Genomic DNA, 27,775 nt, shown 5'->3' on the forward strand with positions numbered 1-27,775 from the left:
TATTAACCCCCCCCCCCCACACACACACACACACCCTCCATACAAGCTATCCATCTGAGCACACTATTGAATTATGTGGAATTAACCTAGGCACATAGTCTGTTAAATACATTACATGTGTTTCATTGCACTTAAAACGCCAAATCTGGAGTTGCAGAAACAACTAGAGGTCTGAATTCAGCTACTGAGAGCACAGGAGAATGGAGCACACTGGTGTCTGTACTGGACGTGTTCTCACTGTTCGTGGGTCGCTGTCCTGGGCTTGATGATCGAGCCGCGCGCATGTAAAGGGTCCCAAGACAACATCCGTGGAGCCATTTGAGATACCGATTGCAACTTTTATTCTGATAAAGTTAAATACTCATATTGACTTGCACTGTATTGGAGTGTTGATTAACAGTAACCAGTCTCACGTTACAAATCATTTAATCAAACTATAAATTAGGCAACAGATGCGAATGATAATCCCCCCTCCATCAACACAATGCATGTATTCTATTCTTTTAAAGGCAAAAGCTCCAGCAGAAAAAGACTAGAATGGCATCAGTCTCTCTCCGACAGGAAACCCGGAGCAATAAAGACAAGTTAAAAGTCCTCATCATAAATAAACAGCTGGAAAATAAAAGGCTTTCCGCTCAGGTTTAGTTTAAAGGTTTCGAGCTCACTGGAAATACGCAGCTTATTAAAAAGTTATTTATATCCTCATAAAAACAGCAGTCAGAAGGCACTTTATTTGGTGAGAGAAAAATCACAGTTGTCGGAACGACTGGTGATCAAAAAAACCCAAAAAAAACGTGTGCATAGAATGAACCAAAGTGTCTGACTGGCCATACTCACATCACCCCACATTACCACCCTCTAGGGAAAGAAAGAAAAAAAAAAAAAGCTTGTTTTTCATTTTTTGTCTTTTTTCTGGTAAATATATAGAGCTTTAGAATAGTAAACTCTTATGTCTCCGTTACAAAAATTAATTTGTGTTTATTCTATTCACTTGCTCCACAAAAAATGTAGAAATGTAGTTTTTATTTCTCATGCCGGTGACTGCTATTGGCATTGTGGTCCAAAAATGTCAAACTGCAAGAGGAGGTTCTGTCCACAGAGTCCAGTAACGTGGACGAGAGTTCTGACCTCAACAGAGCAAGACCATCAGCAGGCCACAGCTGAACAGTGTCTTGGTGGAGAGAGAGAGAGAGAGGGAGAGAGAGAGAGAATGTGTGTGTGTGTGTGTGTGTGTGCGCGCGTGTGCAGTACAGTCCAGGGCAGGTCATCGTGCTACCTAGCCCTCAGGCTCTGTAGCACATTGTAAACATCCTCCTCTCTGCTCAGACCCTCAAACAGAGGAAGCAGATTCAGCAGTTCTGTGTCGGCCATGTCGTCGAACCACGACTGCACCGGGACCTGAACACAGGAAGAGGTATTAGGACCGGCATGCGAAATATGCCAAACCATATCACAACAGCGTCATGACACATTACAGCATTTTCACAATATATAACACACGTTACGATATTTCGGTTTGAACAGGTTTGCCAGCAAGTTGGAACAGACAACGTTCACCACCAAAACAGCAGTGCCACATTTAAGAATAATAAAAATAACAACAATAATAAATAATAACAATACTATACAAATAATAAGCAAAACAATAATGCAGTAAAAAATGTAATACCTTTTTACATAAAATAAGAATAAGTGGAAATCAAACATTTGGTATAAATAAATGAATGAACAAATGAATGAAATTGTTACTATGCTGTTATTATGTAATTGTTACTATGAAATTGTTACTATGCTGTTATTAAGTAATTGTTACTATGAAACTGTTACTATGCTATTATTATGTAATTGTTACTATGAAATTGTTACTATTCCAGAGTGTGACGCCACTGGTTCTTGTTTACAGGCACTCTACAACTGGACCGAATCTCTTATTCTGAAATATGAGTTGGTTTGTATTGTGGAGAATACTGATGTGATACGCTCATCAAAGACACTCGGAAATCAAACAAAAGGAGTTTTCTTGAGCCGTGAATTACGCTGTGCACAAACTGACTTCTGCATACAAATGTGCAGAAACTTGCAATAAAAGCGGGAAAAGACCATAAACATACTGAGCATGTAACATCCTAGCTGAATACTTAATGCGGAATATTTAACACAGCACTGGAATGTTCCAGTCGGATTCTGTCTGTGGCTATTGATGAATATTAATGCCTCTAACGTCTATCTTTCTCTGCTTGCATCAAATATAGTTACTGAAAATCTTTAATGCGAAAGGTGACAATATTCCGCAGGTGCTCTGGCAATACAATGATAAAAAGGGCCGATGTAAACACGGTCTGCTCTGTAGGCTAAAGCAGGCTTGCCTGTTTCTTCAGCCGACCTGCATACGTTCAACCAGGGAACGTCCTGGTGCTTCCTGAGTCTGATAACACCTTTAGAAAAGACACCATCTGGCTCAGAGAATGCCAAGCGTTTGAATCCACTCAACTCCCAGCTCCACACCTGCTGTTGGATCGTCCTCTGTCAGACATGCCGGGTAAAAAAAATTAAAAAGACGATGAGGAGCGTTTCCTGTCACAGCACATCTCTGCCCTGAACCAAAGAAGGGTCGCCAGCTAGACACACGGCTCAGATCCACTTGCTTGGCTCACAACAGCGAGGTGGACAGTTCTCCTGCGATTTTATGTGAGCAAGAGGTGAAGGTGTCTGGGGACTTGGATCCGCTAACACTGAAGAGCGCTGCTACGGTCTTGGACTCTCTGGACCAGCACTCATTCTAACACTAATGGCAAACAAATCCAGTAGATCCAGGAGGCTGCCGCAGGATGCGGGGGAGCTTACAGCGTTCTCCGGGTGGAAGATGTACGACGCCGGCGAGTTGTCCACTATGATGACTTTGCTGAGCTGTCGTCCGAGGCGGCTGAGGTCTTTCACGTAGTTCCCCCTGTGGAACACGCAGGATTCCCTGAAGAGGCGGGCCCGGAACACTCCCCAGCGGTCAAGCAGGTCTGCCACTGGGTCGGCATACTGAAACGAGCACACAGAGAAGCCAATCAGCAGTCAGTTTGGGCCCAAAGAGTGTTATCAGCTGGGGCTTTGCGTCAGGCTCTTTGAGGTGTGCGAGTGCAGGGCTAACCTTCGCCAAGCTGGCAGTGAAGAGCACACATTCGAACAGTTCTCCCATCTTCTGCAGGAACTCATCCACGTGGGGTCTCTTTAGCACATACACCTGACAGTGGAGCACACATCACAGACCTACTCAGACAGTCTGGGCAGACGAAGCAGATACTACACCCACCAAACTCTGCGTTGAGTGTTTTCATTCTCGCATGGAAGATTTAGTCACTGCAACCCAGTACAAGTAATCAAGAACAGGCCAATCCTGATACACAGAGCCTATCCTGGATTACTTGAACCAGGTAACAGCCATGTCAGTATTACAACTACAGGGGTAAAAATAAAATAAATATTCATGAACTGTGTCTCTATATCTCTGAACTGTGTCTACCTACACATCCACACCCAAAAACACACACACGCATGCCCGCGTACGCACACACACACCCATACACACACACACACACACACACACACACCCACACCCAAATACCCACACACCCGCACACACATACACACACACACACACACACACCCATACCCATAAACACACACACACAAGTGCACACACACACCTACACCCAAATACCCACACACACCCATACACAAGTGCACACACACACACACACCCCCATACACACACACACACACACACCCATACACACACACCCCCATACACACACACACACACACACATACACACACACGCTCTCTGAGTACATTAAGTTGCATCTACTGGGTCCACTCATCAGCCTCCTCTCTGTTACATATAAAGTGAACCAAAAAAGCAATGACATTAAAAACCAGAACAACAACAACAGCCTGCCATTCAGGTTTCATCCTGAATCTCCAGCAGTTTTAGTCCTGAATATGTTTGGCAGTAGGTTCAAAATTAGAACTGCGTTTAATAAGTTATTCTATTACAAAATGTGCTCATGGAAAACTGGAAAGAAGTATTTTTTATTTTGTGACTTTTTTAAGAATACTGTATATTCTGACTACACTGTGTGAATCAAATTAAGTGAAATCCAAATGGCATTTATTTGTTGTCCAGTGACATGCCGATGTTTGTGCACACTAGCCAGTAATGCTACATAGCACTGTATTCCAACTGTCTGGCTTTGTGCTGAGAATCAAAACTCATTTGCACATTACCTGATGAATGGTTCCATCAATCTCCACGGGAACTATGAAATCTGCATTGCTGATGGGCTACAGAAACAGAACACAGAGGCAGAGGTTAGATCAGCTAAGCAGCACTGATCCCTGAACGCGTCTCAGAGGGATGCCGTAGAACAGCAGTGTTAAGAGCAGCAGTCTGATTCTGACATTCTCACTGAAAAGATGCTTAATGTCTCCATGGCCTGAGCTCGAAAGAAATGCCAAACACTACCTGTAGCCAGTGATTTAGAGATGAGGTGCGAAGCAAGTGTGAGAGAGTATGTAGATGGAGTGCATCCGTGTGGGTGTGTGTGTTTGTGTGTGTGTTGGGGAGGGGGGGGTTGTACGGTGTGTGTGTGTGTGTGTGTGTGTGTGAGAGAACTGCACAGAGCTGGTGACTGGAGATTCATTTTGGGGAGGGAGTTTAGAGAAGTCTTTAAAGCTGGAGAGAGACCGAGACACAGGGGAGACTCACAGATGCTCCGGATAAAAGGACTCGGGCAGTACTGGAATGCCATGGAAATAAGGAGAGTGCGTGAGGGAGGGACTGACACAGAGAGATATAAGAAGAAAGAGACACAGTTGAAGAGGCAGAGGGAATTCTGAGTTCTTTTAGTGCCTTTCAGAAGCTTGTTAATAAATAATGGATTATGCCATTCTGAGCTGGGAACTGGCGATAGGGAATTAGTGCAGTTCGTTAATCTCCCTCAACCCCACGTTTTTCAGACAGGCTTTATTATCTGGCCAGTGTGTAAGAAGAGCTGTCAGACCCCAAACTGAAACACAACAGCCTGGGAACCCATGAGCACTGAGGCTCGGGACTTTCTCTCAATAACACAGCAGCCAGATCAATATTAACAGCACAGCAAGGCTTGATTCATTCATATTTAATTGTCTGCTGACGGCTCCCTATTTCTGATGTCCTCACAGAGGCTGGAATAAGGCAGGGCTGATCTGAGCCAGGTCTGCTCGCTCAGAATGGCCAGCAGGGGGAGCCGGAGGTCTGTGCAGTGAGCAGGTGACGCTGAGGACAGGTGGTGCTCTTGCCTTCTAGACATCGCGAGAATGAGACACTCACCACTGGTGGTGTTTTTTGTTGTTTACGATGTTTTGGTTTCGGTGGTGAGGACACCAGGTCCCAAAAATCCATGTCTCCATGTTTCTTTTGTTTTTTTTTTAAACAGGTCCATCAATAAATTGGACTATACTGCACCACCACCACCCCAAAGCAAAGGAAAAACATCCCCATTAAAATGAAATGCCATGGTTTAAATTTGTCATTTCATTACTTTCAATGCTTTATCACATAGCTGAACAGAAGAGCAGTGACTAAACCTCTTCCCTCTTACTCAGACACATGGGCTTCGCTGGGCTCCATTGTATTTAGAGGAATGATGCTGACCTTTCCACAAATGCACTAAATGAGCAGACACTTCAGTGTTTTCTCTGCCCTTCTCCACCTCTTCTCTGTATTGATCTTTTAATCTCTCTGTCTGTGTGTGTGTGTGTGTGTGTGTGTGTGCTTCTGTCCATCTTTCTCTCAGCCATAAGGCTTCATGCTGACCTTCAAGCAAACAGGCATAAAATCAACATAAAATGTGGCATTCAGGAGGTGATTAATTAGCAATAGAAGAACAAGTGCTTCTGCATTTCAGTAAAACAAGAAAGCGCCCGTTGCTCTGTGGAGAGATGGCCAAGAACTTTGCCTTTACAACACACCCACAGTTTCCAAAAGAGACACGCCCTTGTGCACAGTTGCAGGAATGGTTTTTTTTGTTTTTTTTATGTAGTATGTGAGTGGGTGGCAGAGGGGGTGCGTGCGTGCGTGCGTGCGTGCGAGCGTGCGTGCGAGCGTGCGTGCGAGAGGGAGAGAGAGCAGAGGCTGTGTGCACACGCAAAGCCAGCCAGCTTTGCTTCTCGCATTTCCCGGGTTCTCCCACCACTCTCTCGCTGCCCAAGTCTCTCTTTTGTAGCCACCAGCTCCGTTTTCCGAGCAACAAGACAAGTTGCCAGACAGACGTTTTAAGGGACCCACAGCTGTTTTTGGAAAACCAATGACTTTTTGTGTTCTGTCTCTCTCTCCTTTACTGAGTGGAGATGTCAAACAGCATAACTGCTCCAGATGCAAATGTTAGATATACGTGTGTGTGTGTGTTTGCCTTTGTGTCAGTAAATCTGTGTCTCCGTGAGTCTGTAAATATGTGTTCTTGTCTGTCTGCCAATATTTGTGTAGCTGTGAGTGTATTTGTCTGTGTCTATAAATATATGAATGTGTGTCTGTACTTGTCTGCGTGTGTGTGGGAGTCAATCAACCCAGAGAGTTTGTGTTTGTTTGTATGTGTGTGTGTGAGTGTGTGTGTGTGTGTGGCCCCTGAAGGCTCCCTGGAGAAGCCTGTTGAAGAACCACACTGGTGCTTAATCCCAGCATGGGATTTTGTTCAGATGTGACTTGTAATCTCAGGGTGAGCTCTGAGTCTTGCCATTGTCTTCTGCTATAGAGTCTTGGAGTATTCAATGGATTATGAGAGGATTGTGAAATGCACGTCGCGCCAGCTCAGCACAGAGCTCTTAGCTTTGCAGTAAAGACTGTAATCCACATCAGATGTAATCTAAGATGACTCATCAGCACCCTAAGGTTCAGAATCAAGTCAAAACCACGCCGTGTTCCCTTCTAAAGTCTGATTGCACTTTAACTTCTGGATCAGCAGTGGAATACAGTCCAATTGTATGCTTACAGACACATGCAGAGGAGTGGAGATGGTTCACATACCTTGAAGGAGCTGTGAACCAGAGTTTCATCGAGGTCGATCACCACGCAGTTCTTCCCACAGTCACTGATGCTGACCTCAGGAAGGAGATATTTGGTGGGAGACTGGAGTAAAGAGTGCACCCAGATGATGGAGCAGTGAAAAGCAAAGAGAGAAGACAACTCGTCATGTGACTGAGAGGAGGAATCAGGATTATAGTCAAGAGCTCCAAACGCTGCTCAGACTGAGAGACTATTACTGGTTAATCTCTGACAGGTTTATGGGCTTCGCTGTAGTCACAGCACTGAGTCACCCTGCTGGTAGACTATTTTTCTCTGGCTTGTGTTAAGGGCAGGAGGACTTCCTGGAGTTTGGGGGCACACGTGCCTCTATAGCTCAGAGGACTGCAAAAGCACTCTGGTCTTCCCCTAAATTCAGTTGCATTGCCAAGTCATTCTGAGTAAGCACAATGTGGAGGTAGAGTTAACAGGGAGAGGCAGCATCAGAAAGAGAAAAACAGAGTAGAGCGAGAGAGAGAGTGTGAAAGGAAGAGAGCGAGAGAATGACAGAGAGAGTGTGAGAGAGAGAAAGAGAGAGAGAGAGAGAGAGAGAAAAACTAGTTCTAATGTGTTTCCTTTAGCTGGCCTGAAAATAGCTGACACACAGGCCAGATGGTCTCACCTGAGGTGGTGCGCACACGCGCACACACACACACACACACACACACACAAACACTAACACCCACACACCATCCACCCCCCCCCCCCCCCACACACACACTTCTTTCCAAGAGCCTTACCAGGTGTGTGTCTGATAGTGATGTGCAAATGCAGGTCTGCCTATATCTACAGGATCGTTATCCTGTTTGGAGTAAGAAAAGAGGATGAGAAGGGAACTGGGGATGTCTCTGCGCTAACGAGACACCGCAAGACTCCTACATGACCTCACACCTTTACCCTTCACTGTTTCCAGCAATAGATGTTTGAGACGGACACGTGGAAGCACTCTTCCTGGGATGATGCTCCATGGCACGCCACCTGACTGCATTTGGCTTAGAGCGTTACAGTTTTTCTCAGTCATGTTGGTGCATTTCTCAAATCATCATTAACATTTGCAAAACAATAAGTGTATTAGTCAACACAATTCCTACAAACAGCACCACACAATGGATTACTGGCAAAAGCCCATAACTTGCTCCAAATCCTTAGTTTATGTCTCAGAAGTAAATATTTATGTCAGGGAGCGTTTCATTGGCCTCAGAAGAAGTCCTTGTGTCATTGTTTGCGAAGAAGACTATACCAGTGCACTCTGGGAATATTTTCTGATGGTTGAGATGTTGATGACAATGATTGAACATGTAAAACGACTGCACTTTCTCTGTGTGGCATAAATCCATTTCAACAGTACAATAACATCTAACTGTACATGATGGTAAGAGACTGGACAGGATTCACAATTATGCTTTTACTGAGTCAAAGTTCACCTGAGAGCAATTCATCAGTTCAGGAGACATTTACCAAAAAGAACACAGAAATGTGCACAAGATGCTTGACAGATTATGACAATTGGTTCAACCCTTTTGAATTACCAATGCCTTGATGTTATGTGAGCAAGACCATTCAGTAGAGATCAAATACAATTCAATTGATAATGTGAGAAATGGTAAACAATTATAAATAATCATTGGCATGAATGTGCCAAAGCACTTGTTCAAAAGAATGAGAAACAGCTTTTATGATGTGCATGAGAGACTAGATGATGTCGAGGTTGAATGAGTAGATCTGAGAATTTCCAATCAGAGAAATTTCGATTCAGAGAAAATGTACGAAGCGAATGAGAAAAACGGTAACAGAGCTTGTCCGTGCTAATCCGCACAGAAGTGATGTGGCGAACATGGATCACGCGAAGACCCAAACAAACGCGGTCCTTGGTGGGCCAATCAGCCCGACCTTGACGTTTTCTGGAGCACCTGGAAAAAGCACAAGCATTTCAGCCCTCGCCCAAATGTGCGGCTCTCGCAGCCGTCCTTCGGGCATACATACAAACACGGGGGTCGTGAAACACTAGCAGCGTACCAGTTATATGCTGCACCATTTTACCATTTTTTGAGCAACAGTTATAAGCCTTATATACACTATACGGCAAACCCTTCTGTTATATTAGCATTATTAGCGCTTCAACGTATTTATTGGCATTTCTAACTTAGCACATGAAATTGAGTTTTACTTTCTTCAGCTGAGAGGGCAGCATGAGCAAATTGATTTCTGCATTCCTCTTCATGCATTGCAAACAGAAAACCATGCAATTAAAAGAAAAACTGGCCTTGACAACAGACTGCTGAAAAGGCATGCACTAAAATTCAGGGAGGAGCATCATTTCAGAGAATCGAAACATATTCATCATAGTGTGGTCATTTTTAGTATTTAACAAAAAATGTAATTATTTGAAGATAAAATTAAATGAAATTTGAGAAATACAGAAAAAAATATGTTCTGCAGAATCAGCAGAATAGGCATAACAAATTTGATTAAAATCTTAAATATTTAACATATCAATTGATTTAGAAAAATATTAATTAACCTGTTTGCATCCCTTCTGATCACAGACAAATAAACTCAGAGAAATAAAAATAACTGGAATGCATTTAAGGGCGCTTTGCATCGAACACTCTCTCCCTACACCCACGCAAACTAGCAGTCTAAACCCGGACAAGTCTGCGATAATTCTCAAATTCAGCCTGGCACAGGTGATGAGTTTTTAGGGTTTGGTCTTGTCTGCTGTAGACAGACGTGCAACTGGGACCTGTCTGAGAGCCCACTGGGTGGACCTGGTGAGCTTAAGGAGTGCAAGAAGCTCCTTTTGGAATTATTAAGTCAACAAAAAACACTAATGAGAGTTAGAGAAGATCAAATCAGCAGGTCATTTTGAAACTCATTTCTACACGTTAAATGATTACTGACTCAATAAAGGCAATATGCAGTCTGAAATATCCACTGATATAAATCTGCAATATCCACTATTATCAAATTTCATCAAGTCTCTGATGGAAAGCTACCAATTTACCACTGCCAGTTCCAAACTGTAATGCAGTTTGCTTCAAAAGGTTCTGTGAATTCAATTATATTCAATTTCCAGAGAAAGGGGCTAAACAGAGGAAAAGCAATTAGGTTTCATGTCGAATTGGCTGAAGAATGCAGAGGCTAAAGAACAGAGTGAGCAAATGATATCTAATCCTACAATGCATTTGGAAGAGACAGGGAAAAAAAATAAAAAAACAAACAGGGGCCAAGTTATCAGTGAAGAAACTTCACCACGGTAAACAAGTCACTACAATCCCAACATGAAGGAAATGGGCCAGTCGCTGTTGTGTTAGGTTAAGCCTGGCACACTCATGAGGTGCGCAGGGTAACTCAAAAGAACAGATTAAAACAAACTTTTGTTGTGGGAACAGAAGGGGCTAATTCTGAAAAGGTTCCTCCTTCTTCGCTGAAAGAAAGGTCAGAGGTGACTGGAGTGTGTGTAGTGCAGGCCAAACAAAGGGGACACTAGCACAAGCAGGCAGAGAGGAATACATACACTGGGAATAGGGCTGACCTCGACCTGATCACACTGTGAAACAAAATCAGACAGAGAGAGAGAGACGCACACACACACACACACACTCACACACAGACACACAGACACACACACACACACACAGACACACAGACACAGAGACACAGACACAGACACACAGACACAGACACAGACACACAGACACAGACACAGACACACACACACACACACACACACACACAGAAAGACAGACAGACAGAGAGAGAGAGAGCAAACATAAACTAGGTGCAACAAATATACTGGCATTCATGAGAAGAAGCTAACCAAACATCACCAGCTGCTGAATCTTAGAGCTACTGGAAACACATCTAACTACACACTCAGGTTGTCATAGCAGCTCCACCCTGCCCGTTTCAAAGTTCATCGAGGCTGCCTGAATACGGACGCTCCTTCTGAAGAGAAGGTGGGAAAACGGTGAGACATTCTACTGAGGATCGCGAGTCATCTGTGAGTACACAGGTGTGGTAAGGCGATCTGGCTGTGGCCCACATACAACTATCTGTATCTGCCTCAGCAACTCACTCACACACACACACACACACACACACACACCGACACACCTTTTTGGAACAGCATGCCTTAGTGCATTTCCATTGGCAGAGGGTCCACTGCACGCCAAACAAACTTTTGGCAGGGGTGTGTGTGTGCGCGCGAGTGTGTGTGTGTGTGTGTGTGTGTGTGTGTGTGTGTGTGTGTGTGTGTGTGTGTGTGTGTGTATACATAGATATGGAGGAGGAGGTAGAGAGAGAGAGAGAGAGAGAGAGAAAGACAGAAGGAGAAAAAGAGAAGGATACACACTGAAAGAGAGAGACGGAGAAGGTCATTCATCACTGTAGACACAAACAAGAGCCACATGGTGTAGGGACAGAAGTGCCCGCTTTGCCTTCTTTAAAGTAGTGGATTGTCTGTGGGAGCGAGAACTGCATGCATGAATGAGAGGAGCAGAGACGAGATTGTGCACGAGTGTTTATCTGCACGTAAACAGCACAGTGAGTTCACTGTGTTCACAGCAGCTGGATAACTTTATGGAGGACACACACACACACACACACACACACGCACACACACACACACACCGCGCGGCAGCAACAGCTCACCATCAGCACAGCAAGAGCACAGCGAGAGTGGGAGCAAGACGAGACAGACAGACAGCCCGTAACCCCCCGAGCAGGACTTCACTAAACGCAGGACGCGCGTCATTTCTCCTCAGCCTGTGCTGCAGACGGTATGTGCACTACTTAGGGGGCGGTGGCGGGGAGGGAGAGGGGGTGGGGCTTACCTTAGGGGTGGGGCCATTCTCCGTGGGAGGAGGCAGGCTGCAGGGCTTGTTGATGGAGCTTGGTGGCTCCACATTGTAGTTGCGAAAGCAGCAGAAGATGTGGGTGAAGATGCTCCGGCTCCTGTGTTTCTTTAAGCTGCTGTTCGACTGTGAGACTGGGGTGAAGAGAACACACACACACACACACACACACACACACACGCACACACACACACACACAACCGCACCCTCGTCAGCATAACGCCTGGCTGCAAAGCACACTCTTCAAAACATTGGAAGCAAACATCATTGCCCGCATTAGCATACACAGAACACGCTCCCATGGTAACTTCGTCACCTCTGTCCCGACTCCTGCAGAGCCGCACAAACTGGCCTCCATACGCGTCATTGGGGTCAGAGTGCAGGAGTTACGCAACTCACACAGAAGCAAAAAAGCAACACCCTAAATGAGCATTTAAAATGGATGCTGTTCAGAAGCACACTCACAGAAAAAAGGTGGACAGTGATGAGACCACATACAAACTTCTACATTACAACATGTTTGGAATGAATAATAATAAAAGTAAAATAACAATAAAAATGATAGCCAAATGATAGCAGTCAAAAATGTGAAAGCTATAATGTGACAGTGTTTAAAAATGGCAGGAGGATTGTGGAGACAGCTCCACGTCTGCATACACAGACGTCTGCCTGTCATCCTTAGTGCGCTTCTTCTAAACAGATGGTCCGATCCAATATCTGCCAACTGGGCAGATTTAACTCAGCACCATTCAAACATGCTCTGATGGGGTTAGTGCGGAATGAGGACATTTTCCAAAACGTCAGTATTGGCCTTTATCATTAAGCTGCATCATGTGACATGATTTCCCTTCTCAATACAGGTCAAAATTTTCATTTCAAATAGCATTTGTCACCAAGTTTGAGTAGAGGTCTCAAGCAGTCCCAGCATGCATCCTGTCCTGCTCCTTCTATCTAGAAGTGAACGTCCTGCTGCCACAGTCAAATACGATGGAAAAAGGACAATTTTTGCCATCATCTAATGATCCACCTTCCTCCATCCTGCTACACCCTGCTACACCCAAGCATGTTTGCGGTACCTGTCACACAACTAAGTTTATTCAGTACTTTTCTGAGCGTGTTATTACAGGCTTCCCTATCGCCATTTTACATCCAGAATGAGGAGCAGCGGTCCACTAACCCAGCCAGAGAGGACCCAGGGTTGAAGAGGTGGTCAAAGTTAGGTGGGGCCATTTTTTTTTTTTTTTTATCCTAATACATTTTTTCCTCTCAGTCAGTCAGTCAGTCAGTCAGTCAGTTATGAGTATCTAAGCCTTTATTCCAGCATTTTTTTCTGTGAACATCTTTAATCATTAAGGGCTGTGACCTCCCTCTAGTGATCCTGTTTAAGACTGTCGCATTGGCGTAATGATTTAATACATTTCTGTAGCGTAAAGAATGAACTGATCATCCAGTTCAAACAGCCTGCCAGGGGTGACGAGCCGAACGCCAAAAACTAATCAAGCTGGCCAACTATCTCAACAGGTAATCCTTTTCAAAAGACAATTCCATGGAGCCTGTGGAAATAAAATCACCTAGGGGTTATTGGACATGATAAACTATTTTTTTAAAAGGTGTGTTTTTTAAGCAGCTTGTATTCAGTATTACATTTAGACTCCAGACAGCCAAATTATCAAGATAACAGTTGCGGCTGTATGTGAAGAGACGCTTAAAGGAAATCATCACTAACAAGTTCACCTGAATGTGAAAAAGAAGTGCGACTGTGTGTTTCCTGAGCCTTCTGCTCTTAAATCTGATGCTCAGTTGAGAATGTGAAGACAAACTTGCAGCATCAAAAGTCTGCAGGAGGCTCCATGTTTCTCAAAGGGGCTTTGGATGTCTGCTGCTTCTCTCCCACTCCCTGTGGCCCTGGCTGCGCTGACGCCCAGGGCGTTACCTGGGTGAGCGTCTGAGGAGGTTCTGGAGGCAGAGGTGGCTCAGTAGTGAAGGTACTGGACTAGTAATCAGAAGGTTGCCTGTTTAAGCCCCACCACTGCCAAGTTGGTAGTGTTGGCTCCCTGAGCAAGACCCTCAAGTTGTATTCAGTTATAATTACAAAAGTCACTTTGGGTAAAGCATCAACTAAATTTTAATTAATGGTATCCAAGAACTGCTTTGGGAATGAAAGCATGCATTTCCCAGGCCTAGAAAGCATTGCTCATTATTTAAAATCTACCACAGAGAACAGTGGCAAAGCATCTAAAGTGAAAGATGTCCCCTTTCCTCTACACACCATTCAGTTGACTGACAGCCATCTGCCTGTCACCCAAAATGAGTCCGACTCTGTGCAGTCGTGCACTTTGACTCCCCCATTTTTAAGTGGCCTCATTATTTTCCACCAAGAACATGGAAGTGGCCAGGGGGAGTGAGAGAAGAAGGGAAGGGGAGAGAGAGAGCGAGAGAGCCGGTAGGAGGAAGGGACAGAGGGAGAGTAAGGTGGGGGATCTGAAAGGAGGTGTCAACAAACCATAGCTAAATATGGAGGACCGTTTAGGGTGAAATCAGTGAAAGACTTGCACACATGGACACTACTTGCACATATCTATGAAACACTTGTGCATAAATATCAAACACTGCATACACCCACACACACACACATGCACATTCATTCACTGGTACATAAACAGAGAGTTTAACTAGGATTGTGTGCATGTGTGTAGCAGCGTGTGTGTAAAGCAATTTTCAGTGTGCCTGGCAGTCATTTCATTGTAACAGGAAGGCAGATATTTAACATGTGTACAGCATGCTCATGAAAATAAGTCGTAGAGCGGACTGAGCGGTTTAATTGTAAATGTGCTATATGTCCTTATGGTATAAGAACTCCTGGTCAGTTATGGAAATTTGAAAATTAATTTAAGATTGCAGATTAATGATCGGACATAGCTAATATTAGAAATAACAAGATTATGTTCTGTATTATCTTAGCAAATATTTAGAACAAAATGTCACTGATATCTGGAGTGTCTTCTAATAAATGATGGTGAGATATGCATTCTGAATATTTTCTCACAAACATGTCCGCCGATTGGAGCATACTGAGAAGTTAACATGTAGCCTAATGGTATGAGTGCAAGTTATCATACGCAAATGTAAGTAGATTATTTATGTGAAAATGTTTCATATTTATGCACAAGTGTTTCATAGGTATATGCAAGTATTGTGCGTGTGTGCAAGTGTTTAACTGATTTCACCATAAATGGTCCACCATAGCTAGAGCCTCCTAAACACCTCCAGCCCTCTGACACCATCTCTCAGAATAAACAGTGCTTTCACCATGGCCAAAAGAACGGCTGAGAACTTGGAGCTGCCCCACACACACACACACACACACACACACACACCTAAAAACATTTTCTCTGACTGGCCACAGGAATGTGACTGGGTCCATCTTGCTCAGTAATGCCACCATGTCTCTGTCTGATCTGAAGGATTCCTTTTCATTGTTAAATATTAAAGCTTCAAGCTGTGTGCTGCTGAACAAACAGATATCAGAGCAAGAAGGGTGAAGTGCAGACAGAGACAACAAGGGAGTCACAGGTGACAGAGCCCAGTGAGCTGTGCTTTCGGGCTTGTTCAAACATGATTGACAGCTCTGGTTTTGGTAAACAAAATCAAACAGGTAAACAAAACCAAAGCAGTGTGGCGATACGCAGCTCACGGGCCAAAGCTGCAAAGTGACACTGCTGTTACTCTGGAGACTCCGCTACCTCTCCGGAGACTCCGCTACCTCTCCGGAGACTCCGCTACCTCTCTGGAGCTTTGTCTGTTCTTTGGGGGCTTGTTGGGATTTTTCTGCATTTAAGTCGCAGCAGGTGGGCTTGTTTTGTTGCTGTGGTTGTGCGTCCGAAATGGTTCTGCAGTTCACACAGTCAAAGAAAGAGCTAATCCTAAGCCCTGCATGTCACATTCATGGGCAGGGCCTCTCCCGGGAGCCGGAAGGAGAGGGAAATGCAGGAAATTCCACACATTCCTGACAGGAAGAGATAATAAACCTCTGAGTGCCAATGGAGGGGGGAAAACACCCACTGGAAAATAATCCGGGGTCCTGCTCTTCCATGGAGGGCTGCTGATGGAAGAGTTCAGTGCATAATTCAGCGCAGAAATGGATAAGGTTAGAGGAAGGCTGGGAATGGGATAAATAGCAGCATGTACATAGGTGGAAGTGAGAGAGAGAGGGATGGAGAGGGATGGAGGGGGGTGCATGTGGCAGCTGAGTGGTAGTAAAAGTGGGAGGGGGCAGAACATCAAATATTTCCTGCTGTCCAAGCGCTGCTCTTTAGGGAAATTTATTTAAAACACATACACACACAAATGATTTTTGTAGCTAATCCAACATTTTGCCCAGGTATTACAACAACGTTAATCTGAATCCTGATGACACCATAATTATCCTTAGCTGGGAGTTCAGAACATAATTAGCAAAGCTCTTTAGGTGGGCAAGATAGCTCACTTCCTCTCTTCTGATGTCATACAGCAGTGCTGGCCAATGCTGGCACTCTGCCAGCTCAGGATAGCACACTCCTACAAAAGCACTCTGCTGCCCTACGCCATCACATTAGCAGATACTTGAAGACAAGACATAAGTGATTAGCACTGTGTGTGAGAGAGAGAACGCACACATTCTCCTCTCTTCTCCCAGATCAGTCAGTTCCCTGCAACAGGACAGCATTGGACAGACATGTGGGTTTTGGCAATATCCAGCACTGGAAAGATAATTGGGCAAAACTCCCCAAAAATAAATAATACAAATAATACATAAAAACATTTAAAAAATAAAAAATAATACACAATAAAGTAAATAAATAATAATTAAAACACCACCACTCTTTTGTCCAAACACAGCCCAGACTACCAAGTGGCCCTGAGCTGATATAATTGGTTCTGAATGACCGCTCCCTTCAGCGCGACACGTTCCATAACACGTTAGACAAAGTGTCGGTTGCTGACCCACTCGAGGCTGATGCAAGATGGAGGACATCATTGAATTCAGTCAGGCCACAGGAGCAGACGCAAACACCTGTCCATAGCCAAGTGTTCTCATTATGTCCACAAGTACGTCCCTCATTTCTACCTCCTTGGCTTAAATATTACAGTCCCTCTTACTGCACTGTCAAGTAAGCACTCATCTGAAGCATATTAAACCAGTGCCTTAACGGTACCAAATGGGGTTTGCTATGGAGATAACAAGCAGTTGGATTTAATAGCAGCATGAGGACTGATGACTAACCTGAGGCACGATGGCGTCTTATTTCAACAACACTTCACATACTAGCCATGCAGGGCATTCCGAACGCCCACGGGTACATCTGGGGCAGGACGAGGAGCCAGACTCAAACCTGCAATCCAAAAGTTCAAACCGTGTTCAAGCCATGACTTTAATAGCCCGTTACGCACTAGGGATTAGAAGGGGTTGTGAGGGGAAGCAGTCGGTCCGTTTTGACAAACAGGAGAAGGGAAGTTATGCCAGGGGAGGGGCCCGACAGTAATGATCACTGCACTCGGGAAGTTGGCGAACGCGCTGGACTAGGCATAGCGCTCCTCCTATGCCTCCGTTCCCGCTCAGTTACAACCCTGGGAAGTGTCTCGAATTCTGTAGGCCCTGCTCTATTACTTACGGCGTGCGGTCACAGGCGTGCTGGGCTCAAAGGCCTCTGTCGCAGTCCTGCACGTGAGCTCCAGAGCAGCATAACATTACATGGTGCATTCTTAGTAACGTCGTTATTGCGCAGCGTGTTCAGCTCAAAAGAGGCCTGGAAGGGGAAATCAACCTTCAAAGCTCACATGCCACAGAAGCGCAGGTCACGCTGTGGCCCTCCCCCGAGCTCTCTCCTGCAGCGGGGCAGCATCTCACCTCCCACCCCTGAGAGCCCCACGCAGCGCGGAGCGCCCAGGGCCTCCGGATGAAGGGCAGGGTTAAAGGGTGCGATTGGCCAGGCAGGATTAGCATGCAGAGCTGGAGAACAAACGCCGAGGGAGATGCGACGATCCAGACGTGTTACGCAACGCGACAGCAAGAGGCAACCCGTGATGTTGGGAGGGGAGGGAGAGAAAGAGGGAAGGAAAAGACAGAAAAGGGAAAGGGGGAGAGAGAAAAGGAGAGAAAAAAAGGCTGAGGGGAGAGGGAGGGAGGGAGAGAGAGAGAGAGAGAGAGAGAGAGGGGAGGGAGGAAGAGAGAGAGAGTGGGAGAGAGTGGGAGAGAGAGAGAGGGAGGGAGAAAAACTGAAGGAAACAGGAGAAAGAGAGAGTGTAAAGGCAGATGAGATGAAAGAAGAGGACCTGAAAAATCCAGTGCACGTATGCTTTAAAGGCAAAGACTGGGACAGCAGTGAACATGAATGTCACACATTATTAGTTCTGTTCTGGGTCTCAGAGGCCTTGACACGGGAATATATGGGATCCAAGAATAACTGCCTAAGACACTGGCATCTTATGAGAAAATAACAAGATGGGACACACTATAATTACAGTATCATATTAGTACTTGCCGATGTCTGCTAAAATGATCACTTATGTTGGTTATTACAATTATAAGCAGTCTGGTATAAGAATTCAGTGGCCATTTCACACAGATAAAGTTCATCAGTCTGGGTAAGCACACATGCTTGTAAGCACTACGTACACGTGGGGTTTAACTACAGAGAGGATGTTCCATTCTTTTGGAGCTGTATAATTTGATATATTATTGTTCCCCACAAAGCTATTAACACCAACACTGCCCTTTGATTCCACATAGTGCTGCACAGCAACAGTTCAATAATCCCTCTACCACTCTCTCATGCCACACAAGGACAGCGGATCTGTTCAACAGGAGACAATCGATCAACTGCAATACAATGATGTTTGATATCCAAACGGGGGAATTGCCAACACTCTGTCAGAACGGTAAAGAGCATCAGCATAAAGGAGCCAGGTGCAACTAGGCCCAAGATGACAACAACAAAACAAAACAAAAAAAATCACCACCTTCACTACAGCAGGTACTGATCACCACCGTCACTACAGCAGGTACAGCAGGTACTGATCACCACCGTCACTACAGCAGGCACTGATCACCACCGTCACTACAGCAGGTACAGCAGGTACTGATCACCACCGTCACTACAGCAGGTACAGCAGGTACTGATCACCACCGTCACTACAGCAGGCACTGATCACCACCGTCACTACAGCAGGTACAGCAGGTACTGATCACCACCGTCACTACAGCAGGCACCGATCACCAGCATCACTACAGCAGGCACTGATCACCACCGTCACTACAGCAGGTACAGCAGGTACTGATCACCACCGTCACTACAGCAGGCACTGATCACCACCGTCACTACAGCAGGTACAGCAGGTACTGATCACCACCGTCACTACAGCAGGCACCGATCACCAGCATCACTACAGCAGGCACTGATCACCACCTTCACTACAGCAGGCACCGATCACCACCGTCACTACAGCAGGTACAGCAGGTACTGATCACCACCGTCACTACAGCAGGCACCGATCACCAGCGTCACTACAGCAGGCACTGATCACCACCTTCACTACAGCAGGTACTGATCACCACCGTCACTACAGCAGGCACCGATCACCACCATCACTACAGCAGGTACAGCAGGTACTGATCACCACCGTCACTACAGCAGGCACCGATCACCACCGTCACTACAGCAGGCACCGATCACCACCGTCACTACAGCAGGTACAGCAGGTACTGATCACCACCGTCACTACAGCAGGCACCGATCACCACCGTCACTACAGCAGGCACCGATCACCACCGTCACTACAGCAGGCACTGATCACCACCGTTACTACAGCAGGTACTGATCACCACCATCACTACAGCAGGTACAGCAGGCACTGATCACCACCGTCACTACAGCAGGCACTGATCACCACCGTCACTACAGCAGGCACTGATCACCAGCTTCACTACAGCAGGCACTGATCACCACCTTCACTACAGCAGGTACTGATCACCACCGTCACTACAGCAGGCACTGATCACCACCGTCACTATATTTTACATTTTCAGCATTTAGTTGACGCATTTATACAACCTTCTGATTACTACCTTAACCACTGAGCCAGCACTGCCGGCACTGCTCTACAGCAGGTACTGATCAACATCAACACTACAGCACTAATCCCCACCATCACTAGAGCAGGAATTACTGCTACTTTACAGCTGAACAGCAGGATGGAAGATCTAAAAGAATTTTAAGGCCAAATACACTAACAGTTTATTACACACAAGCAGCATGCATGGCTAAAAAGCTGAAGGTAGAGATCTGGCCTGAAGGTAATGAGTCTTGAACATAACGATCTGGTCGCTCCTTCATCTATCAACCATTAAAATACCAATCTCCACCTCCCCTACAGCCGGTCAGACATCCATGAACTCCATGTGCGTTGGTTAGTGGTTCAGGTCCCCAGAGAGACCTTGTACAGGGAAATACAGTTGCAGATTCTGATCCACCTTGTCTTTTTAATCATTGGTCACCTTTATGCTGTGTGTCATCATACTGCTGTGTCTATCATATAGCAGTGGCCTTCGGTAAGTAAAGGACTTTTATGACCTATATGACATCTTGCAGGAATCTGTTTACACATATTGTCTCCTTTGAACAAGTGTGTACTCTTGTGCAGAAACTTATTACATTGTCTGTCCATTATGGCCACATATTCTCTGAATGTACCATACAAGTGTAAATACTGAGAGCTTTGCGAACTACAGACCTCTAGGAAGTAAAAATCCTGTAGCTCCTGAATCCTTCCAGCCTTCCACCACTCACATTCATCTGTATTCACATTGAAATGCGATAAGGCTGAAAGGTTGAGGTCTCCCTACTGCAGCTGGAAGTGCAGGAGACCATTTCTGAGGTCCATGATGTGCAGTGACTGAATTTACTGTCTGAAACAGGAAGAGTTTCATAGTGGAAGGTACAGACAATTAGAGGTAAATACCGCATGATGCTTTCTGAGTTCTATGGGCCACTACCTCATGTGGGTTCCACACTGACATCTCCATCTCCTCTAACCTTGGTGGCTATTTAAAAGCCCATCTGATATCCTCTTTGAGGAATACAAAATCACTGATTCAGTACAGGTAAGACGTGGAATCCACAAAGCCACAAGTCTCAGACCACTAAAAACAGAAGCTGCTCTTTCTCCACACACACACACACACACACACACACACACACACACAGAGCATGCATCCCACTTAGAGACTCTCCCTGGAGGCACATTCACCATTAAATGGAACTCACCCTGAACTCTAAAGTCTAAGCAAGCTGTCTGAATTGTGTCCACATGCAGCAAAGCATTTTTTAATAAAAGCGCCACAGACCTTTTCTCTCTGTCTCACAATCATATAGACAGACACACAATCACCCATGCACACACACACACACACACACACACACAAAACTACAGAGATAAACAAATATACAAACAAACAAATAAAAGCACAAAAACTCCAATATTCAGTGTCAGGATTTCAGCGGACTGCAACACCATCGCTGTCTTCCCTCTCTTGCGGCTGCTTGTGTCCGATATATAAAATACAACCACTTCATTCAAGAAAATGATCATGTATATAAAAATTGTGTGCAGTTATCTGAGGACATCTGCAAGTGTCCATGAAGCTCTGGCTTCCAGAGAGAGAGCATCACTAAATCACGTTTCCATCCTCCTCCTGCCTACCATACCCCACAGCAGAGCTATCGATCTGTTTTGACAATCTCCCATTCACTGGCCACTCAATTAATCCTCGGCTCTTGGAGAACGCTATCCAATTTCTGAGTGCTGCCATTACAGACGAGTTAAGAAGTGTGGGTGGAGGGGATGGAGGGGTGGTGGAGGCTACAGTAAATGCAGAAGCATAATGATAGGTACATGCAGGCTCAGGGACACCCAGCCCTTATCCTGCTGTGCCAACCTTCGCGCCTCCATCCTCAGATCACCTGCACGCTTCCAAAAGGCCAGAGCAGGTGTGGTGAAAGCAGGGCTGGAATTATGCGCCACATGCAGAGAAGTGAGCCATGTACACCAGGTCAACCTGAGCAGGTTGCGGCATCGTGCTAAAGCTGTGGGGTCGTGAGCGTCGCACTCAGGACTTCACCCAGACAAAGACAGAACCAACCAATGAACACACAGTAGAACAGAGGTACGCTGCAGACTGCCACACCATCAACGGCAGTGACAGGTGTGGGCTAGGGTACCGCCAGGCAGCCCAAACTTAGACAGGAGCAACCGATCTTGCTCAGGGGCCCAACAGTGGCAACCCGGCTCAAACCAGCGAGCCCCCGATCACAAATCAACATCACCCCACAGCGACAAAAGAATCAGACCAACGCTGACTGAGCATCTAATTTCATTGCTTTATTTCTCCAAAATAAAGCAATAAAATGATTTTGTTTAAAAGATTATGACAGCAATGGAGTCCACAATAATAATTAAGACAATTACTTGTGTATTAAGCCCAGTCAGCTGTAATGTTCAGGACATCAATGTCACACCACAAAAGTTAAGGAGATATGTATATATTTCTAACAATCGATGCACTAAGCCCCCAATCCTGTTGAAATTAGCAGCTAATGCAAATGAAGTCAATGAAAGGGTTATAGGGGCAAGGACCTGAAATCCAAGGACTTGAAAGGCACACACGCACGCACACACGCAGGCATGCACGCACATTTCTCTCTCTCTCTCACACGCACAAGGGCATCAAAGCCAATGTCGGTAGATAGCAATCAGCTCTTCTGCTCCAAGTTATGCTGCTCGAACCACAGCCGGATCAGGAGATGTCTCCCCACATCGTCAACCCCAACGCCACCTCCTCCAAGCCCCCCACCTCCTCAGTATTCACACAGCGCCTCACTAGCTACAGTGCCACTGGAATCTCTAATTGGCTGAGCCAATGCTGGCCATGTAAGAGCAGCGCGAGCCGGCTCCTGGCTGCAGAACGTGTCGAGCAGGCCCTCGTAAATAATCAGCTTGTGCTTCAGACACTCCACCTGCTGCCAATAACTACACGCTGGAGGTTCAGATGAAGTGCTCCTCTGGCGCACAGGAGCTTCCCAATGGCGCTCAGCTCGGTTGGCAGAGCCCACGCTGGGCTTTGCTGAATGATTTCAGTAAATCAGCTCTGAGAACACTAATGTTCAGTCGGTCACTCAGGCAGCCTACACTGACGGCTGGGTGCCTAAAGTCTCAGGTCTCCAAGCATCTTCCCAGCTTCACCGCTGACAGCTCTGACCCTTGCAATAGATTCCTTTCACCATGAAGACAAAAAATGATTCACCAGGTCTAGGGAGGTTCCCAGAAATTAATCTGTTAGAAATGATTCGCTTCGACTGGGTTAAAGTCCAGCAAGGAGAGGCAGAAGCGAAGGAAAGTGAAATGAAACAAAAACAGGTCAAAAACCAGGGAACACAAATAAAATAACTGTTGCCTAACATTTCTGATATAACCCTAGCTAAACTGTACCCCAAAAGATGGTGTCTGCGTGTGTGTGTGGTGTGTGTGTATGTGTGTTTCTCTTTCTCTATGGGCCAGGGGTGGAGGAGGTTACATTTAGGATACTGATCTCTACTACAGTGTGAGCACTTTTCAGGCTGTCACTGATATGGGAGACACCAGTAGAGGCATTTCCACCGTGAAATCTGAGTTAGCAGGACGTACCAGGATGAGCAGCGTGCAGCGTCTGCCGTGTGGCAACACACATTCCAGCTCAGACGCAGCCAACGCAATCTCGTTATGGTAAGCTGCTCGTCCCACGATATCGTCCAGTTTGGAACATGAGACGCGGCAAGCACCTGGTCCATGCTGTATTATGCTTGATTAAATTCCAACAGGGCATGAAACAGCTCTGCCTCAAAATAGACAGGAGACTCTTCCCTCTCAAGTCCATGAGCCCATGATGTTCGTGGGTGAGAGGGACGCGCTTTCGCTGCCAATCTGTCGTCCACGCGTCACATTCACGCGAATCTGTAAATGAACCAAACGCATTAGAAGAGCAATTCGATGAACACCGGAGTTTGGCAAAACGACTTCTGAGATCAAAAACAAAGGTCGATAAAAATGCGTAAGCACCTGGACCAACATGAAAGACACGAGAGGGAACAATCAGATGGCTAACAGGTTGGAGCCGAATCTAAACGCCCAGGTCTGGTTGGTCACTTTGCTTACGGAGACTCAAAAATAAACAGAGCACATCGGTGCTGGCCCGTCTCCTTCACCTCATACCACACCTCATCTCTTGGCTCCCGTCTCAACTACAACTCTATAAAAGAGAACCATTTTCAACACTTGTGATGTCCATGCCAGCATTTTCTTGAAAAGAGTAGAGCAGTGAGCTTTCTGATGTTAAGTCTCAAGATTCCCCCATTCATTATGCATGCAGAACAAAATCTATAAACACTCCCACGAGCGAGGTGGTTAGAAACATGCCTTGTATCTGTTAGCCATGTCGTCACTTACACCGAACCGGATAGGGCTCTGAAAATAGCTGCGAGTGACTTTAAAATATTCAGCAAGTATGGCTCAGTCCCAACCCGCACGGTAGGACAGGCACGTCTCCATTTGAGGAACTGGTCTGCAAGCCCTGAGGCTGAACAGATCAGATATCTCATAAGTGAGATCCGTGATTGGCTTTTGACAAAATATGCTCCCATATGCAGACAGGAACTGCGTTGTGGTCAGGAACTTGACATGGAGAAGTCTGATATGTACAGGGCTTTGATTTAAAAAGAATACATTTCTGCATTAAGATCTACCAGCCCACAGCTGGGTGGCCCCCACCTGAGAAAAGACATGCCATCATGTGTTGGGACCCTTAAAAATGGAATCACAGGATTCCAATTACCATAATGTTACAGTAATAGATTGTAAATCTGGTCACGGGTGAGCTATGAAGTTCACTGGCTACTGGTTGGGAACATTGTCAATATGCTGTCGTGAACGCCAATCCTGGGTCGAGTTTCTGTCAGTCAAATATTAATACATTGACCTTTAGGAAAGAGGGCAAATGTCACACTGACAGCATCTTCTTTAAACCTATGAGGTGAGTACATGCAGGGCGCAGGGTACAACTAATGCCACATCACGAAACCAGCCCACATAGTCTGATACCCAAACAATTCACTAAAAGAACTTTGTAATGTATATTCAGCGTTCTTCAAAGCTGGTCCATATAAACTAGCTCATTGCATGCTTATGTGTTCTGCACTGTTAAAACAGAGGTGAAAAAAACCCTGATGAAAGGCCAGTCTGTAACAGCCCTTAAACACCCACCTGGACCTTTAAATGGCAAATCTTTGCACACAATTATCTCAATTGACCTATTTATAACCTTGAAGACCCCTTCCTCCTATTAATTATGGTGACTGCAGACAGCTTGGTCTTGTGGTGTGTGTGTGTGTGCGTGTGTGTGTGTGTGTGTGTGTGTGTATAGAGTACACAGCAACCAAAACATTGCCCTGCCTAAATGAGAATTGATTCCAGATCTGTGCTTTGGCATAGCTAGCAGAACATTCAGGTGAAGTACACTAAGAACAGGCAGTCTCATGATGCATTGCCTGTTAAAGAGCGTCGTAAAAGACACAAATTCTTAGGTATAAAAAAACAAAACAAAGACAACAACAGAAAACAGACCCAACTGAACTCAGCTATAACAATATAGCTGAAGGGTTCTGTGGTACAGAAAACAACAAAGCTTCTGTCACTTGACCTTGGCTGGCAACCTGCTCACAGCAGGGCTGTCCTCTGGTGTGGCGTGGGTCCATCCAGACAAACTCAAGGGACCATGTGGAGATGGGATCTGATTCCCAAGATCTGCTTGACTTCTGCAGTTAGCTGCTATGTGATTGAGATATTGGCAGCAATAGAACCTCTTTTTTCCAAGTGGAATGTCAGTGTGTTTGTCTTTTGGCCAATTCTAAGTGAAAGAACTCCCAATGTCCAGTAAAACAACAGTTTACATTAGTTGTGCACCGTCCTCAAACATTGTAGACATTTCTTAACATGGGGAAAAGTTCTCAGTGTGAGTTTCTGAGTGAACAGTCTCATTAATGACAAAGATTAATTCAAAATAGAATGCATTTAATAATAATCAACTTGCTGTTTCTTTTATAACAATTTCTCCCAATTCAAAGTATACACCTTCCTGAAGGTTCTGGGTAATTCAAATACAAATCTGGTACAAGACTGATACAAGATCCTCACAGTTTACACAAAGAAGGAAAATGTCAATTAGTCATAGAATAGGTTTCTAAAAACTCTAGAGATGTCAAGAACACTCGGCAAAATGCTGCAAAAATGCTGAAAAGATTCCTTCGTTTGCCAAACTAAACACAAGGATAGCCATACATTGGCTCTGTATAAAGCTGCAATCTGAAGAGAACCATCATAACTGTCGCTTCATCCAAGTAAGACCAAGCGAAAGCACGCCACTAGATTTCTTTACCAAGGACTCGGATTAAATAAACGACGTTTATTCTTTACTATAAACTCATTTCAAAACTGTACATTACATAAATGAACCAGTCCACTAAGTAACGGTACATAACGAAGCTTCCGTGGCTCGTTCCTCATTAACCCAAGTGCCTTTATTCCAGAGTTACTGGATCAGAGAAATCTACTTCGGTAATCGCATTCAAATTCCTGGGCTGCTTTTTTGATAATAATAAAAATAAATAACATATATTAATGCCAATAATAAACGTAAAATTTCTTATGACAGTTAATTATATAATGTGTATTTACCCATATCTCGTGCTAGTAACTGTAATGTTGAGAACACTGAGATTTGTAACTACGTTAGTTTATTTGCTTCGTTGGTTCTGCATCTAACCTTACAACCGCCGCAAATTAAGCGGCTGAAAAAGTCATGTATTTTGTAAACACATAAACCATAATACTCTGCTTCATTTAAGATGCTGTTCAACGTCTCCCTGTCAGACTGAGCCAAGCTCTGCAACACTGGGCTCTGTTGACTCACGACTGGACTGGCAATACAGCAGGTAAAACCCCAGTACAGTCTCACCTTTTTCTTGACCCGAAGAAATGAGTTCCTCCTCCTTTGGATTTGCTACCTGGGTAATGATGGACGTGTTGTCCATGGACACGGGATTTTATTCCTGTTTTAGTCACTTGTTTTACAATATGCGGCTAGCCTGCTTGCTAGCGAGCTAGCTGGCCACGACTGTCCCGATGTGAAACGCACCATAGACCGTGTATCTCTGCGCGTCACAATCCACTTCTCGTACATGCGAGATCCAGTGCGGACAGAATATTCTCGTCAGAGCGACGGAACAGGCAGCATCTCAGCTCCGGCGCAACATGGAAATAACAAAGACTCGGTCGGTCCCTTTGCGTTTGGTCCGTCATCCAGCAGCACAAGGCTTGCGTGCGTAACCAGCGCCTCCCCATACATGCGCCAGTGGAGCGACCCGGGCGCAGGTCTCCACTGCTGTTTGTTTATGATATGGTGGCCATAAAAAACAACCACGTCGTGATTCTTTAATCCAGCCACAAACATAGCGTACCTTTTTTTCACGTTAAGAATAATACATGAAAAGCACACATAAATGATGCGGCCCCTTCTTTACCTTTCATTAATCAGCGTAAGCCATTATAGATCACTGTAATATGAAATCACACACAAAAAATTAAATCCTGTACTACTAAATACAATGTGTAATTTAACTGCCACCCTACTCAAATGTATACCGGATAAATCACTTGTTGTGTTTGGTTACTTTCGTGAGAAATTTGTTAACAGCAAAGGTCATCGCCG

At 45.2% G+C, this 27,775-nt stretch overlaps 1 protein-coding gene across 3 annotated transcripts; it reads right to left on the reverse strand.

Annotated features, from left to right (window-relative positions):
- Positions 1 to 317: 317 nt before the first annotated feature.
- ctdspla (CTD (carboxy-terminal domain, RNA polymerase II, polypeptide A) small phosphatase-like a) lies at positions 318 to 27,434 on the reverse strand. Of its 3 annotated transcripts, XM_027016216.3 has the most exons (9): positions 24,073 to 24,335; positions 23,662 to 23,967; positions 11,923 to 12,077; positions 10,605 to 10,637; positions 7,052 to 7,153; positions 4,276 to 4,332; positions 3,140 to 3,232; positions 2,845 to 3,030; positions 318 to 1,398 (listed from the first exon to the last, which is right to left on the reverse strand). In XM_027016216.3, the coding sequence occupies exons 2-9, from the start codon at positions 23,702 to 23,704 to the stop codon at positions 1,273 to 1,275; spliced, it is 795 nt and encodes a 264-aa protein (XP_026872017.1). In that variant the 5' UTR covers positions 23,705 to 23,967; positions 24,073 to 24,335; the 3' UTR covers positions 318 to 1,272. The 3 variants fall into 3 exon arrangements, with proteins under 3 accessions (XP_026872017.1, XP_026872014.1, XP_026872016.1); XM_027016213.3 differs by lacking the exons at positions 23,662 to 23,967; positions 24,073 to 24,335 and adding an exon at positions 27,023 to 27,434; XM_027016215.3 differs by lacking the exons at positions 10,605 to 10,637; positions 23,662 to 23,967; positions 24,073 to 24,335 and adding an exon at positions 27,023 to 27,433.
- Positions 27,435 to 27,775: the final 341 nt, after the last annotated feature.

Source organism: Electrophorus electricus, chromosome 1, assembly GCF_041902795.1.
Source record: "Electrophorus electricus isolate QZ-2024a chromosome 1, ASM4190279v1, whole genome shotgun sequence".
Classification (NCBI taxonomy): Eukaryota; Metazoa; Chordata; class Actinopteri; order Gymnotiformes; family Gymnotidae; genus Electrophorus; species Electrophorus electricus.

Coding starts and splice junctions, on each gene's coding strand:
- ctdspla (XM_027016213.3), bottom strand. CDS start 27,098: ATGGACAACACGTCCATCATTACCCAGGTAGCAAATCCAAAGGAGGAG. Junction 7,154..10,604: donor AGGTCAGCCCTATTCCCAGT/GTATGTATTCCT, acceptor TCTTTACTCCAG/TCTCCCACCAAATATCTCCT. Junction 4,333..7,051: donor TGGTTCACAGCTCCTTCAAG/GTATGTGAACCA, acceptor CTGTTTCTGTAG/CCCATCAGCAATGCAGATTT.